This window comes from Cydia pomonella, chromosome 20 (assembly GCF_033807575.1).
Source record: "Cydia pomonella isolate Wapato2018A chromosome 20, ilCydPomo1, whole genome shotgun sequence".
NCBI classification, from domain to species: domain Eukaryota; kingdom Metazoa; phylum Arthropoda; class Insecta; order Lepidoptera; family Tortricidae; genus Cydia; species Cydia pomonella.
Genome location: NC_084722.1, coordinates 14,213,550 through 14,229,440, shown reverse-complemented (window position 1 = coordinate 14,229,440; position 15,891 = coordinate 14,213,550). Strand labels below are relative to the sequence as shown.

General features: G+C 37.6%; 2 protein-coding genes across 2 annotated transcripts; one reads left to right on the top strand and one right to left on the bottom strand.

Moving 5' to 3' along the window:
* Nucleotides 1–608: 608 nt before the first annotated feature.
* LOC133529270 (cytochrome P450 6B2-like) lies at nucleotides 609–4,001 on the top strand. Its single transcript, XM_061866965.1, is given in 3 exon segments — nucleotides 609–2,359; nucleotides 2,362–2,904; nucleotides 3,759–4,001. Coding segments are annotated over 3 exon segments (1,557 nt in total). The 5' UTR covers nucleotides 609–1,527; the 3' UTR covers nucleotides 3,941–4,001.
* A 4,616-nt stretch (nucleotides 4,002–8,617) lies between these two features.
* On the bottom strand, nucleotides 8,618–12,470 carry LOC133528907 (cytochrome P450 6B2-like). Its single transcript, XM_061866408.1, is given in 3 exon segments — nucleotides 8,618–10,431; nucleotides 11,071–11,518; nucleotides 11,520–12,470. Coding segments are annotated over 3 exon segments (1,566 nt in total). The 5' UTR covers nucleotides 12,456–12,470; the 3' UTR covers nucleotides 8,618–10,249.
* Nucleotides 12,471–15,891: the final 3,421 nt, after the last annotated feature.

Sequence of the window (15,891 nt, the reverse complement as noted above, 5' to 3'; positions counted from 1 at the left end):
GGTTAAATGTTACAATTTGTATTATAATGAAATTGACATTTTCAAGATGTCTGACAATGTGTATAAAAAGATTGTGATTCAGTTGCTTCAAACTAAACATTACTAAAAGTCGCCCCGGTGGATCTTGCCGTTTTTATTCGTAGTTACTCGCTCATTAAACTGTATCTATACAAAACTACTTCTGCTAACTCGAAAATTAATTTGTTACTGTATCTATAAACCTATGTTGTAACCGTAGCTGTGTTAATTTTAGCTTTATATCCTTTATATTGTTACCTAGCGCTATATATTGTAGATTTATCAGTAGGTAATCTAGTAATCTGTGGACGATATTGTTGGTCTCTTTATTATTCTTTGTATTCTATTTTTGTGTCTAAACCTGTGTGTTACTGTTTTTTGTCCCAACTAAAAAGAAAAAAAATGGTCCATATATTTACGTTAAGAGGGCAAAAACACATTACTTTCTCTCATGTCACTTGCGACGGCTTCGTTGGCGGCTAACTTCGTGGACACCGATCGACACCGACGACTCAGCTTCAGACCATCGTGGACAAATTTTCAAAGATTGTGTCAAGCGTGATATGGTTGCTTTTAATATCTCATGTAACCAATGGCAAAAACTGGCCGAAGACCGACCAGTATGGCGTCGTGCTATTCATGATGGTCAATCCAAACACGACGATGCCTGGTTGCTCGATGGATGGTTGGTTGATGGTTGGTTGCTGGTTGGATGCTGGTGCTCTTTAAAAGAGAAACGCATGAGGCGCCACGAGCAGGCCTCCGACCCTCGCCCACCTGGGGAGCATACACCTGCCGCGTGTGTGGACGTGGGATCCCCTCTCGCATAGGGCTATACAGCCACGAACACAAGTGTCGTTACCAGGATGCTGCTTAAAATGCTTGAGATTTTGTGAGATGATGGATAAAAGGGAATCTAGTGTTTTAATTCAATCATAGTTGTACATAGGTATAGTATGGAATTGTCATTTCACAGTGTATTAGTTTTAAACTATAATGCTGTGTAAATATTAAATAAATAAATGATAAATAAATAATAATTAAAACATCTCACACAGATGAAAAGGCCTCTTATATCTGATATGCTCTAAGAGTGACTGTAGTGTATGAATGGTGCCAATCTACCCCTAAAACCACCTAACTAATAGTCCAAAGCTCTCAACTATAGTCCAAAAATAAACTAATTTTTTCGCTCAGGTGTGTTTTTACTATATGCTTGTACCTAGTTCTAAGGCAAAAAAACATGAACTAAACCAAAAGGATTTGAACTTGTGGCTGCAGTATTGAACTATACATAGTTGGGTGGTTTTACGGTTATTAACAATATCATACAATGTCAACAGAAAACAACATCAACAAGTCTAAGTAGATGATGATATATAATATCCCAAAAAACTGCATAATATGATAGGTACTTTTTGTAAAATTGCACATCATTGTTGTTGATGCTTACCAAAGTGGTTACTGAGTATAAAACGCAGGCGAGTCGACATCAGTCAATCATTGAGCATGTTTGTCACGACACTCGTAGTCCTTGCGTCCGCCTTGGGACTCCTCTATCTATACTTGAAGAAAAAAAATGAATACTGGAAGTCCAGAGGCGTCGTTACCCCCAAGCCGTTGCCACTTCTTGGTAACTACAAAGATTACATCTTACTGAAGAAAAACCTTTTTGACACAGTCACTGACATTTGTAAACAGTTCCCTAAGGAGCCTATCGTCGGTGGGTACTACGGTACCGAGCCAGTCGTCATCGTCAAGGATCCAGAGCTCCTGAAACTTGTTGTCACCAAAGATTTTTACTACTTCAGCAGCCGAGAGCTGTCCGCACACACAGATAAAGAAACGGCAACCAAGAATGTTTTCTCCGCACATGGGGATACCTGGCGCGTCATGCGGCAAAATCTCACCCCGATTTTCACTTCAGCTAAGATGAAGAATATGTTCTACTTAATTCAAGATCGCACGCAGGACTTCGAGAAATTCTTGGCTAAAGAAATAACTGCTAATCCAGTAAACGACGTCAGGAGCTTCACGATGAAATATACCATGGATTGCTTTGGTTCATGCATCTTTGGGCTCGAAACTAAAGTCATGAAAGAGCCAAACGATAATATTTTCGTTACCATCAGCGATAACATTTTTGACTTCCGCGCCCACAAGGTTTTTAAGGATATACTGAGAACTATCTGGCCGAACATTTTCTATGGATTAGGCATGAAAGGCTTAGATCCGGAGATTACTGATTTCTTTAACAAGCTTATCAGAGGTGTCTTCTCTGATCGTAACCATACTCCAGGTTCAAGGAACGACTTCATCGATTTCATCCTTGGATTCAAAAAAAAAAATACGTTACGGGGGATGTTATAAAGAGTCTGAAAAACGGAAGGGAAGGGAAGCAAAAAGTGAAGTTAGAAGTAGATGATGCTTTGTTAGTGGCGCAAACGCTGATATTCTTCATTGCTGGATTTGATACGTCTGCGGCGACTATGAGTGGCACTTTGTACGAGCTTTCCAAACACCCTGAGGCCCTGAAGCGAGTTCAAGACGAAGTGGACGAGTATTTGGCGAAAACGGGAGGGAGGGTCACGTATGAATGTATCAGTGATTTACCTTACTTGGAAGCTTGTGTGAACGAAACTCTTCGCCTATACCCGGTACTAGGAGTCCTGACCCGCGAGGTGGTGGAGGACTATCGTCTGCCATCAGGTTTGCTGCTGGAGAAGTCAATGCGCGTGCACATACCGGTGCAGTACCTGCACATGCACCCAGACTACTTCCCGGAGCCTGAGAAGTTTCGACCCGAGCGGTTTTTAGGAGAAAACAAGAATAACATCAAGCCTTACACGTACTACCCATTCGGGGATGGACCTAGGATGTGCTTAGGTGAGTTTACAACTCCTCTGATAATTTAATCGATAGGTTACTTATATCGACTAATACATAAAATTCATATAAACTACGACAGTAAGAGGCCCGATGGAATGATTCTCCTGGAATCCCCTGGCAAATGGGACGGCCTCTTATCTGGGATGCAACATGTGTATATACCTTAACGCCGTCCCATCTAGCCGCCACGTCTGCGAGAGCTGGTGGAGCAGCGGCAGCAGCCGAAACCCTAAAGCGCCGCAAATATGCTGGTCTTACAAACAACCACATATTTGCGGCGTTCGCGGTAGAGACCCTGGGGCCGTGGAGTCGTGACGCCCATAAACTTTTCCAGAGACTTAAAAAAAGGCTGATTGAAACTACGGGTGACCCTAGGGCTGGCTCATTCCTAGGCCACAGAATAGCCATAGCTATTCAGCGTGGGAATGTGGCCAGCATTATGGGCTTCCGCAGGGGTCAGATCTAGGAGACCAAAGATAGGTGAGTTTAATTTTTATTATAATATTTTTTTTAGTTCATAGTTAATTTTAGTAATAGTTTATTTAGTTTATTTTTAGTTTAGTTTTGTTATTAAGTAATGCAATTAATTTCCTATTAACTACGGCTATTATTTATATTTAGACAACAAATCTCAATGTTATTGAGAAAATAAGTATCAACACGTTATGCAATAAGGGAGGTAAGGACAAAATTGTTCACATTAGTAAATAGAAATACGATGCGCGTTTTTATGACTCGAGTATAGGCACATTTTTCGTACCCCGTGTTACACTGTTACACAAACTATAGTCCTATAGTTTTGGATAGATAGGTGATATACAACTCGCTAATTTAGTTTATCGTTTTCCCAGGCATGCGTTTCGCGAGGATGCAGATGATGGCTGGCCTGGTCACGTTGCTCCGACACTACACCGTGGAACTGCCCCCACACGTGCCCAGGAAGGTCGAGTTCGACCCTTTATCCTTCATACTGAAGTTCAAACAGAATGTCGAGCTGAACTTCGTACCGAGAACCAAGGTTTCTGGCCAATGATAGATAATCGACTCTATCCCAACCTTCGGTTAACCCGTTGTTTTTTTTTTCAAAGATTATTGGTTACTCGAAAACGATATAGGTAGTGGAAGTCCTGCACAAATCGAGCTGAAGGGACTTCTTGCTATGAGGAAATCAGAGTCAAGCCTAAAATAGATTAGGATTTTTTTATACCACGTCGGTGGCAAACTAGCATACGGCCAGCCTGATGGTAAGCAGTCACCGTAGCCTATGGACGCCCGCAACACCAGAGATGTCAAATATATTAGAATGTAAAATATAACAAAAAAGTAGCTCATATAATATAATGATATTGCATTAAAATTTAATATATTATTGCATTCGTATCATTGTAAAAAAATAAAAAGCTACCTAAGATTTTGGAGTACCTACTTACTGTAAATATTTTTTTATTCATCTCAATTATAAACTTCTATGTCGTTTTTTTCTCGTCGCAAGTATGTCAACCTCGGCAGTAGTTACATATTTGCGGCGTTTGGGGTTGAAACCCTAGGGCCGTGGGGGCCTAGCGCGCGCCGCCTCTATAAGGAGTTAACAAAACGCCTTATAGAGGCTTCGGGTGACCAGAGGGCTGGCCTGTACTTCGCCCAGCGGATAAGCATTGCTATCCAGAGGGGCAATGCAGCCAGCCTTCTGGGCACCCTGCCAAGCGGTCTCGATCTGGAACAAATTTTTAATTTATAAGTTTTTAATTTAAGTTTTTAATTGTTTTTCCACCCATTTGTGTTTATTATAATTAAACTTCTTATGCAATTAATAAATAAGTTAAATATGTTTAAAAATATGTATTAATACATATAAAAATAATTATTGAATAAAATTAAATTATGACTACTTATAAAATAAAACTACTAAAACTAAACCTACTTAGAAAAAATAAAGATACCTAAAACATGTTCTTAATATACGATCGGTAGGTACCTAACTACAATAAATCAATCAATTTCTGTAATCGATCATCACAGGTACATAATTTACTACCAGTAACTATATTTTTATTAATACCTTCTTCTTCCCTTCTTATTGCCACGGTTCATGGGAACCTGGGTTCCGCTTGACAACTAATCCCATGATTTGGCGTAGGCACTAGTTTTTACGGAAGCTACTGCCATCTGACCTTCCAACCCAGAGGGTAAAACTAGGCCTTGTTGGGATTAGTCCGGTTTCCTCACGATATATACCTAATTAAAAAATGTATGATAATTTTATTTTATTTTTTCTAAACTATGCGGTAGAAAATCGTGTGAAGACTCAAAATCATGTCGGTCACGTTTGCTCATACATCTATGGCACAGCTCAACAACAACGCTTCCAACATGTCGGCTACAATACTTACTTAAAATACATTGTATCATTTGTATCATTCGAACTATTCATCTATCTTGCTCTTCATATTAAAATCTTGTACAGTCGCAATCAGATATAATACAGAACGTTTATTTGGTCACCTGCAATAATTTACGAGCTCAATATGGTCATACTGAGCAACTTTTACTATGGGACCAACCCCGAGACCGCAAAAAAATTTACTCTCCCATAGAAAATGTCAAGGTCAGACGGCCAAAATGTATGAAACGGCCAACTTTTTTTCGCTATTTCGGGGGTCGGTCCCACAGTTGCTCAGTATGACCTATATATTCACCCCGTAAATGATTGCAGGTGACTTAATAAACATCCTGTATAGCAGACGGGCCCAGGTAGTCAAAAATATCTGAACGTACACTTTAACGTCTTGGTAATTAGTCTTTGCTCAGATTGCGCTCCGATGTATCTGATGGCGACAGTATAGTAATTGTATTGTATTACTTGTATTGTAGTAATTATTTATTTTAAGATTATTATAATGTAATGTTTACCCAGGTATTGGCTGTTGTATTTATAAAATGTTGTTATGTATTTTTCATGTCACTATATGATGTTACTATAAATGTTGTATTGACTTGTAAAAGAGCCCTTGAGGCCTACTTGCAGAATAAATTTTTGAATTTTGAATTTTGAATTTGAGTATATGCGCTTTAACTAAACGCCTCAACAAACTTATATAAGATATGTAGGTTGAAGGTATAATAGAACTATAGACCTGCGCCGGATGTACAGGAGTTCCCGTCAAAGACATCCGTTTCCGGTGTGAGACGACGATGCTACAATGAGAAGCATTTATGACACTTAAAGCCTGACCAGAAATATATGATAATTGTCAAGAGGGCGCTGTTATTCTCATAGGGTGACAGTTTAGTATGAAAAAAATAGTTCCAATGAAATTCCGCAATATGGCGCGTGATCAGATATTACTGGTCAGGCTAAAATAGAAAATAAAACACTTCTTAAGAGTCTCATGAAACCGTCGCCAAAAAACCACCATCGAAGTTACGCTTTTTAGGGTTCCGCACCCAAAGGGTAAAACGGGACCCTATTACTGAGACTCCGCTGTCCGTCCGTCCGTCTGTCACCAGGCTGTCTCATAAACAGTGATAGACAGTTGAAATTTTCACAGATGATATATTTCTGTTGCCGCTATAACAACAAATACTAAACAATAGAATAAAATAAATATTTATGAGAGCTCCCATACAACAAACGTGATTCTTTGCCGTTTTTAGGGTTCCGTAGCCAAATGGCAAAAACGGAACCCTTATAGATTCGTCATGTCCGTCTGTCTGTAATAAATAATGACATGGAACTCTTCGGGCGCGAGTCCGACTCGCACTTGGCCGGTTTTTTAAAACGGAATGCTTAAATTACACCACATTGAGCATGGACATTTACGTAGCATATTTTTTTTTGTACTATAATTGTATACACAAGCTACCTCTGGTAATAAAAAAAAAATCCATTAATCCGCATGTCATATCAATGTGTACGGAAGGTGGAGGTAAGGAAATAAATCTCCATGTACCAAAAAGTGTCATCAAAAAGCCTTAAATAGGTGGCGCTACAATACCTAGAATACTTGAACAAAAAAATCAAATCATAGACAGCGCACTTCACTCCGTCAATAGCGCCTAGTAGCGCTACTCGGGGGAGTTTTGGAACTATTATTTATAGCTGACAGCTGGACACTTTTGCAACAGTTCTACCATAAGAGATGTCACTCCTCTTAATTCCACACTCCATGTCAATGTGGTTCAGTGAAGGGGACGGACTGAAAATCAGCGCTGCGCAGTCAATTTGTAATAAAATGGCTGACGCAGCGTATGCTGAGTCCGTTCCTCTTGCCGCGCTTGCCTATTTTTTTAAGTTAAACATTGTATTTTATGTGGCAATAAATGGTTTCTTATTCTTATTTATAAAGTCAGACCGAGCAAGTGTTCGAGAAACAGTGCAAGTATTATTTTTAACGTCAAAGTTCCTTGAAATTATGACGTTTACTTAACACTTCTGACGACCGTCTGGCCTAGTAGGTAGTGAGCCTGCCTATGAAGCCGATGGTCCCGGGTTCAAATTTTGGTAAGGGCATTTATTCGGGTGATGATGTTTGTTCCTGAGCCATGGGTGTTTTCTAATATAGAAGGTCGAACATGTGGGCAAGTTAGATCTATGATAAAGAAACACATGCTTAAAATGCGAAAATAATGAAAATTTATACAAAGATGAAGTGTACTGTATAATTAATTCTACACGCCTAGACTCCTTAACTCAAAAAATCTTTTTAATTTAAGATTAGTAGTTAAGTTAGAAAAATGCATGTTTTTTTGATATGAAATAAACAGATTAAATTTTAATTTTTTTTTAATGTATTTAAGTTTTATTAATATTTATATGTATATATCGTTGTCTATGTACCCACAACACAAGCCTTATTGAGCATACTGTGGGACTTTAGTCAATTTGTGTAATAATGTCCTATAATATTTATTTATAATTTGCACAGGCGGAGCTATCAAAATCGCTGCACACTTATCTTGGTCTGACTCTACATAGTCCGGAAATCCCACTTTGTCAGTAGAAAAAGCCACTGAATTAAATTTTTGGAGGGACAAACCTTCGCGCTTACATTTTTTTAAATATAATTATGTGCCTTTTATTTTCTTTTGTGCAATAAGGTTTAAATAGCAAAATAAATAAATAATGGTATACGTTCATAAGAAAATATACCGAATTTGCAATATTTTTACCCCCGGAGTTACACATAATGTTTTTCTGCCCTCCGTGCGGAAAGCGTCAACTTTGCTCCCGCTGCGCTAAACGAAGTTGCCGCTTCCCGCCTCCGTCGAGCAGAACAATAGTATGCGCACTACGGGAAGAATTGAAAATTGTGTAAAAATTCAAATTAAATATTACACAAAAAAATCTAAAAGTAAAACTCATTTATACTGACTTGAAAAAAAAAATTATACCCAATATAATGTTTTTTTTTTCAAGTCAGTCAGGTCAGGCATAATGAAATTGAAAAAAATCTCTTGTGCCCGTGGCCATAACGTACTAGCTCATTTCATTACATCTCATTACGCTGGCATACTATTATAACACCGTTTAAGAGCAAGTGTGATGAAAAACTATATAGAATAGATTCATAGACATCTAGCTATTTAATTTTCGATGCGATGTGAATTTCAACTATTTCAGATCCTCATAGATCAATTTTCATTATGATCGCCGTAAAAATGAGAAAATTCAAGAAGCGTGAAAGTTGAGATTAGTAGGTATGTATATTAATTTTTTTTTTCATTAAATAATATTTTATTAAAAGTAATTCCTTAAAAACCTTCATCACAGTCTGTATTTTTAACTTATACTTTAATTTTACAATAATGCATAATATAAACGAATAAAAAACATTACCTTCTACACCAGCACGGCGTGAACTCGAGCGCATTCCCTCTTTATCGCACCCATACATCAGTGCGCGCTCGCACAAAAAAAAAAATTTCGCTAAATAGACTGCGATCGAGTTTACGCAGTCACTAACATAAACGTCTAGTGTCAACTCGTGGTACAGCTACAGTTTTTTACATTGTACTGCAATGTAAAAAAGTGACAAACATATTCGTTAACGTCTGCGTAACTTATTTTCTGTAGGTCTCGCTCGCACTAATATGCGAGTACGAGCGAGATGCACAGAAAGTAAGTTACGCACACGTTAGCGAATATGTCAGAGCCAAGCTGATGGTAACCGTACAGGGTTTACTTTTCACAATATTTAATTTCACAAGTTACGAGGTCAGACTTAAATTTAAACTGGCTGACTGTTCCTAGACTTACACATAAATACTCTAAATACGAATAATATTATGCTAAGTTTATTTATACAGCATGTTTATTTCGTTACCTGCAGTTATTTACGGGCTGAATATATAGGTCATATTGAGCATCTTTTACTATGGGACCAACTACGGAAGGTGGAGGTAAGGAAATAAATGTCCATGTACCAAAGAGTGTCATCAAAAAACCTTAAATAAGAGGCGCTACAATACCTAGAATACTTGAACAAAAAAATCAAATCATAGATAGCGCACTTCACTCCGTCAATAGCGCCTAGGTTCTTAGCTACTCTGGAGAGATTTGGAACTATTATTTATAGCTGACAGCTGGACATTTTTGCAACAGTTCTACCATAAGAGATGTCACTCCTCTTAATTCCACACTCCATAGGACCAACCCCGACATTACGAAAAAAAAATTACTCTTCCATAGAAAATGTCAGGGTCAGACTGTCACACAGTCAAGTATGAAACAGACAATTTTTTTACGCGATTTCGGGTTTGGTCCGATAGTAAAAGTTGCTCAGTATGACCCATATATCCACCCCGTAAATTATTGCAGGCCCCTAAATACCCTGTATATGATATGAGTCATTTTATATACAATTATCCTGGTCATAGTCTATTACATTATCTAATTATTTACTTTAGACTCATATAGCATTATAATACATATTACGATAACAAGATTTTATTATATCTACTTACATACATTAAATGGACTAGATAATGTTTATAGCAGCTTATACTATTTTAAAAGGGAAATATAGCGAACGTTTTTCTACTTCTAAACATTTTCCATTCTCTATGATTTTTTATTTAGTACCTATGTTATAGACACGATGAAAAACTAGGTTTATAAGTTTTCCTTTTTTGCAAAATGTGCAAAAGAAAATAAATAAGTATAAAAAAACTATGGTAACGGAAGTTACACAAACTAATTACAGGCATAGATAGTAAGTAGACAATTTCAGAGCAAACTAGCTGGTCGTTTAAAAATGAGAGCGTAACTATGTTTGTATAGAGAATTAAGCTTGCAACGGATATTTCAAACAAATGCATCCAATTTATAGGAGTTGATTAATGACTATTGACTAGAAAACTTGCTTCTTGCCAAGAAGTTCAGCTCGATCTTATGTTTGGACTGCAGCGTGAAGGCCAAAGGATCGAACTCGACCTTCCTGGGCACGTGAGGGGGCAGTTCCACGGTGTAGTGTCGGAGCAACGTGACCAGGCCAGCCATCATCTGCATCTTCGCGAAACGCATGCCTGGGGAAATGAAAATAAAATTAGAGGTGTGGAGGACCTAAGTATATTTAATAGAGGTATGGAGTAAATGGTGTGTAAGTATTATATGCATAAACTAACATTATATATTCAGTAAGAGAAATATTGAGTTTAATGTACAAGGGGAGAACTATGGATCAAAAATGCCAAAATAGCGACACATTCGTTTTTATATTTTCGAGTGTCTTAGCAACCATAGTAATTTTTAGTCAATATGTAGTAAACACTTTATTGCACAAATCTAGTACGTAACAAATAGAGAATAAAATGAATGTGTACAAAGGCGAACTTAAAGGGATCTCTTCCAGCTAACCTTCAAGCAACTGAGAGAGAAAAAAATAGAAGATGGTAGTCAAACAAAGATATTAATTGATAGATATGTAAACCATGGCCTTTGCTAAATAGTGTCGTAAACGAACTTTATGTTCTATACATATTCGGTCGGATTAATTAAAAACCAGTTACACAAATCACACTCGACGGATTAATCAATGTTACTCAATAAACTATGTCACCTCCCGAACAAAATTTTGCATTAGAAAAAAGAAAAAGTAAAAGAGCAATCAAAATATTAAATGATGCACGGATAAAATACTACATTTAACTTTAGCTTGTACTCACCTATGCAAATCCTAGGTCCATCTCCGAACGGGTAGTATGTGTAAGGCTTGATGTCATCCTTGTTGACTCCCAAAAACCTCTCGGGTTGGAACTCCTCAGGATCCGGGAAGTAGTCCGGGTGCATGTGCAGGTACTGCACCGGTATGTGTACGCGTGTGGCCTTTTCCAGCAGCAGACCTGATGGCATGTGATAGTCCTCCACCACCTCGCGAGTCAGGACTCCTAGTACCGGGTATATGCGAAGAGCTTCGTCCAAGCAAGCTTCCAAATAAGGTAAATCGGAGACACATTCATACGTGACCTTTCCTTCTGTCTTCACCAAATACTCGTCCACTTCATCTAATACACGCTTCAGAACTCCAGGGTTTTTGGACATCTCAAACAAGGCAAAGCTCATAGTCGCTGCTGATGTCTCGAATCCAGCTGCAAAGAATATCATCGTTATCGTGTCGGGCCACTAACAACTCATCATCCACTTCTAACTTCACTTTCTCTCTTGCATCGCTTCCATTCTTCAGACTCTTTATATCATCTCCTGTAATGTACTTATTTTTCTTGAATCCAAGGATGAAATCGATGAAGTCGTGCCGTGAACTTGGAGTATAGTTACGATCAGAGAAAACCCCTCCGATTAGCTTGTTGAAGAAGTCGCCAATATCTTGATTGAAGGCACTCATTCCTAATCCATAGAAAATGTTTGGCCAGATAGTTCTCATGATGTTCTTAAAAACCTTGTGGGTGCGGAAATCGAAAATTTTCTCACTGATAACCACGAAAGGATTGTCGCTCTTTTCTTGCATGACCTTAGTTTCAAGACCAAAGATACATGATCCAATGCAATCCATGGTATATTTCCCCATGAAGCTCCTGACTTCGTGTGTTTGTTTAGTAGTGATTTCTCTAGCCAAGAATTTCTCAAAGTCCTGCGTGCGTTCTTGAATTAAGTAGAACATCTTCTTCATCTTAGCTGAAGTGAAAACCGGGGTGAGATTTTGCCGTATGACACGCCAGGTATCCCCATGTTCTTGGAACACATTTTTGGTCATCAGTTCCCTTCCTGTATGTGCCGAAAGATCCCGGCTGCTGAAGTAGTAGAAGTCCTTAGTGATGACGAGCTTCAAGAGCTCGGGATCCTTGACGATGATGACCGGCTCCGTACCGTAGTACGCACCGACTATAGGCTCCTTAGGGAACTGTTTGCAAATTTTATTGACAGTGTCAGGAAGGTTTTTCTTCAGTAGGATGAAGTCTCCGTAGTTACCGAGAAGCGGCAACGGTTTGGGAGTAATGAGCCCTCTTGACTTCCAGTATTCATTTTTCTTCTTCAAATATAGATATAGGAGTCCCAAGGCGGACACAAGAACAACTAGTGCCGTTACTAACATGTCTAATGATTGACTGATGTTTACTGGCCGGCGGGCCTGCGATTTATACTTGCGCGGTATCAACTTTGATAAGTAGATATTAACAACAATGATGTGAGATTTTACGCAAGTAACTAGTTTGTTTTGATATAGCTATTTTTACCATAATAACGATGTGTTTGTACAGTTTCTTGGGTTATATTATAATATGTGGCATTAGGAAGCGATGATATGTCTTCTAGGGAATATATTTTTCATCTCTTCTGTTCAGAAAGTTCACCTTTCATAGGCATCAATTGATTGAAATATCAATTGCATTTCCCACCCTTGGGTGGAAAGTAAATGCTTTTCATTTGAAAGCTCTCATATTAGCAGAGGCTGGAATTCCGTGGCATTTTTGTATTGTCCTAGGGACTTCTCATTTATCGACTACAGATATGCATATATCGATACAAGAAAATCAAAACTCAATGTAGAACACTACATATTAAAGGGGAAGTAGGGTGCAGGCGGTCTTATCGCTAAGGAGCTATCGTTCATGAAAATGTGAAATGGAGATATGCAATCAAAACAATGAAAACTTAAAAGTTTATAATTTCACATTTAATTACTTTAGTTCAGTCTATATTCAGTCTGTTTTAGTGCTAACAAGGTGTTTCATTAGTTTCTTTATTAAAAAAGTAGATACCTAGTCATATTTTTCCATATTATTTGGTTAAATTACTTCTTTCTCAGTCAAATATCAACTAACTATTCCGTTTGAATATGTTGTGTTCTACATTTGTACCGAATTCCAAGCCCAACCTTTTCCGCCCGTAGAAAAAAAGCGGCAAATTTAAAACATGTAGGCGCGAAGGGTTATCGAGCCATAGAAAATTTTAAATTCGCGTTTTTTTCTACTGACAAACTTGTTGACTTTTTTTTATTTTATTTAAATAACACAATTTAGCAATAACGATAATAAAATGTGAATAAAAGTAGGTACAATAGAAACTTAAACTAATTAAAAACTAAAAATCTTTATCTAAAGAGGGCCCCTGGGGCATAGTGCCAAAGATATTGGCAGCATTTCCTCGCTGAATCGCAACGCTTATTCGTTGAGCGAGGAAGCTGCCAGCTCTTTTGTCCCCTGTAACTTGTTTGATCGGCTATAATATATTTTGGAAGTCGATAAATGAGAAGTCCCTATGGCAGCTCAAAAATGCCACGATAACTCCGGCCTCTGCATATTAGCTTCCCTATTTTCAGACCAATTATTATTGAAATTCAATGTCAATTGCATTGCATTATTAAAAAAATATATGTACTACTTGTATTAAATATTTAAATGTATGAAATAAATACGAATACGAATATTTGTTAAAATAATAAATAAATCAATATGAATGACGATTATTTAAAAAAAAATTACATTACATTCATTCATTCAGTTTCACTTTTTTAAGGCGCATTTACGTTACTTTCAGAGACATTCCAATTTAAGATCGGATTGTCTATGGTTTTAGATTTTACCGATCAAAATATAAATGGCGCAAATTGCAGTCATTATCATTAACCTACATTTCTTGTGTCTGACTTTCCTCATAGTCGAAATAAAAATAATCGGACAGACAGACGGACATGACGAATCTATAAAGGTTCCGTTTTTTGCCATTTGGCTACGGAGCCCTAAAAATAGGTACACAGATAGTTATAACTATTAGTACTATTATTACTAACAGTCTAGTAGCGAAACATATACTCCTAGACTGTAAACAGGTAGAAGTATACAGAAGGAAACACCTAATAGGGACTCCATGCACAGTAAGGGATGCAGTTAGAATTTAGCAACCTGTACCCCTAGTGTAAATTTATTCGATGGCGTAACATGACGTACGCGTTTGCGTTAAGTCTCATTTTGTATGGGATTTGAGTTTCCAAAACGTTCCGCATCCCATACTAAATGACACTTAACGCAAACGCGTTCGTCACGTCACAATATCGAATAAATTCGTTCACGCTCCGGGGCGAACGAAACGCAACTGTCACAGTCGCACTAATATGGAAGAGTGATAGAGAGGTGACTACGCTACGCTACGGAGCGTTAACGATTGTAACATTGGCGGCTTGGGGTGGCTAGAGTAGTGCTACCACGTTTTCACGTAGCGTAGCGTAGTCATATCTGTCACTCTTCGACATTAGTGCGACAGTGACTGTTGGGTTTCGTTCGCTACGGAGCGTTAACGATTAGCACGTTGGCTACGCATCCTGACCTTCAGACCGAGGATGTGCACTAAGGTTTATTGGGACTGGGACAAGGTCAGTTACCTTGCAATATTTCCCATCATCAAAAATTTTGTAAAATGTCAAATAATATGCGTCCATTCATAATTACGAGTAATATTTGCCTCTATAATAAAAAGGTTTGTGATTTAACTCGTTCCGAATTCATAAAATGTTGTGTCATCATGACTTATTTGAACATGATTTGAACAAATTATTATGACTTGTCAATTCTCATAACTAATACCAACAGCTACATTTTTAATGACCATCTGTGTACCTTATGTCTTGGTGTTAAGGATTGTTTATCGTCAGTTGACAGCATCCATACGTTCAATATTAACTTGTTTACAAAGTTAGCTACTTAAATAGATAAATCAATAAAAATAAAAATAATGATGATTCATGACTATTAAAATAGTGATCTATGACTCGATTATCTTTTTATCAAGATTGAAGCACTGTTGACGTCCAATTGTTTAATAACTTTAAATTATTGTACTTATAATAATTTTAGCAACAAGTTATTGTCGATTACTGTACTTTTCTTACCACGCACTAATTAATACTCATCGAAACAATTGTAAAACGTGTAAAACCCTACAACAACAACAACAATTAGGTTGCGTTATTTCTTGTGCCTTATTTTTCAAAATGTCTGTATATTTGTTGACTTATTTTTCAAAAGTGTTTTCAATAAAAATACACGTCAAAATCGCTTACCTTCTTTCTAATGCAAAAAAAAAGAAACAGGCCAAGTTAAATAAAAGCTGGTAAAAACAAAAAGCTTTTAGTTTCAGGAATAAAAAGTTTTAAAAAGGATTTCATATAATAAAAATCATGATGAGTTGAACATTTGCTTATCAAATAACCACAGAAAATACTTATAATTTATATTATAACAATGTACATAATGATACCGAGGATTACATCTTAAATCTAAAAGTTCTAAAACTGGCCCTTGAGGCATTGTACCAAGGGTGCTGACGGCATTTCCTCGTTGTATCGCAATACTGATACGTTGTGCGAGGATACCGCCAGCTCTTCGGTCACCAGTTACGCCAACCAGACGTTTCGCGATCTCTGCAAAAAAATTGTGCGTGCTGGGACCCCTTGGACCTAGAGTTTCTACGACAAATGGTACTCTCTACTGCCAATGCTCTTATATTTATTACGTTTCAAAGTTTCGGCGCTT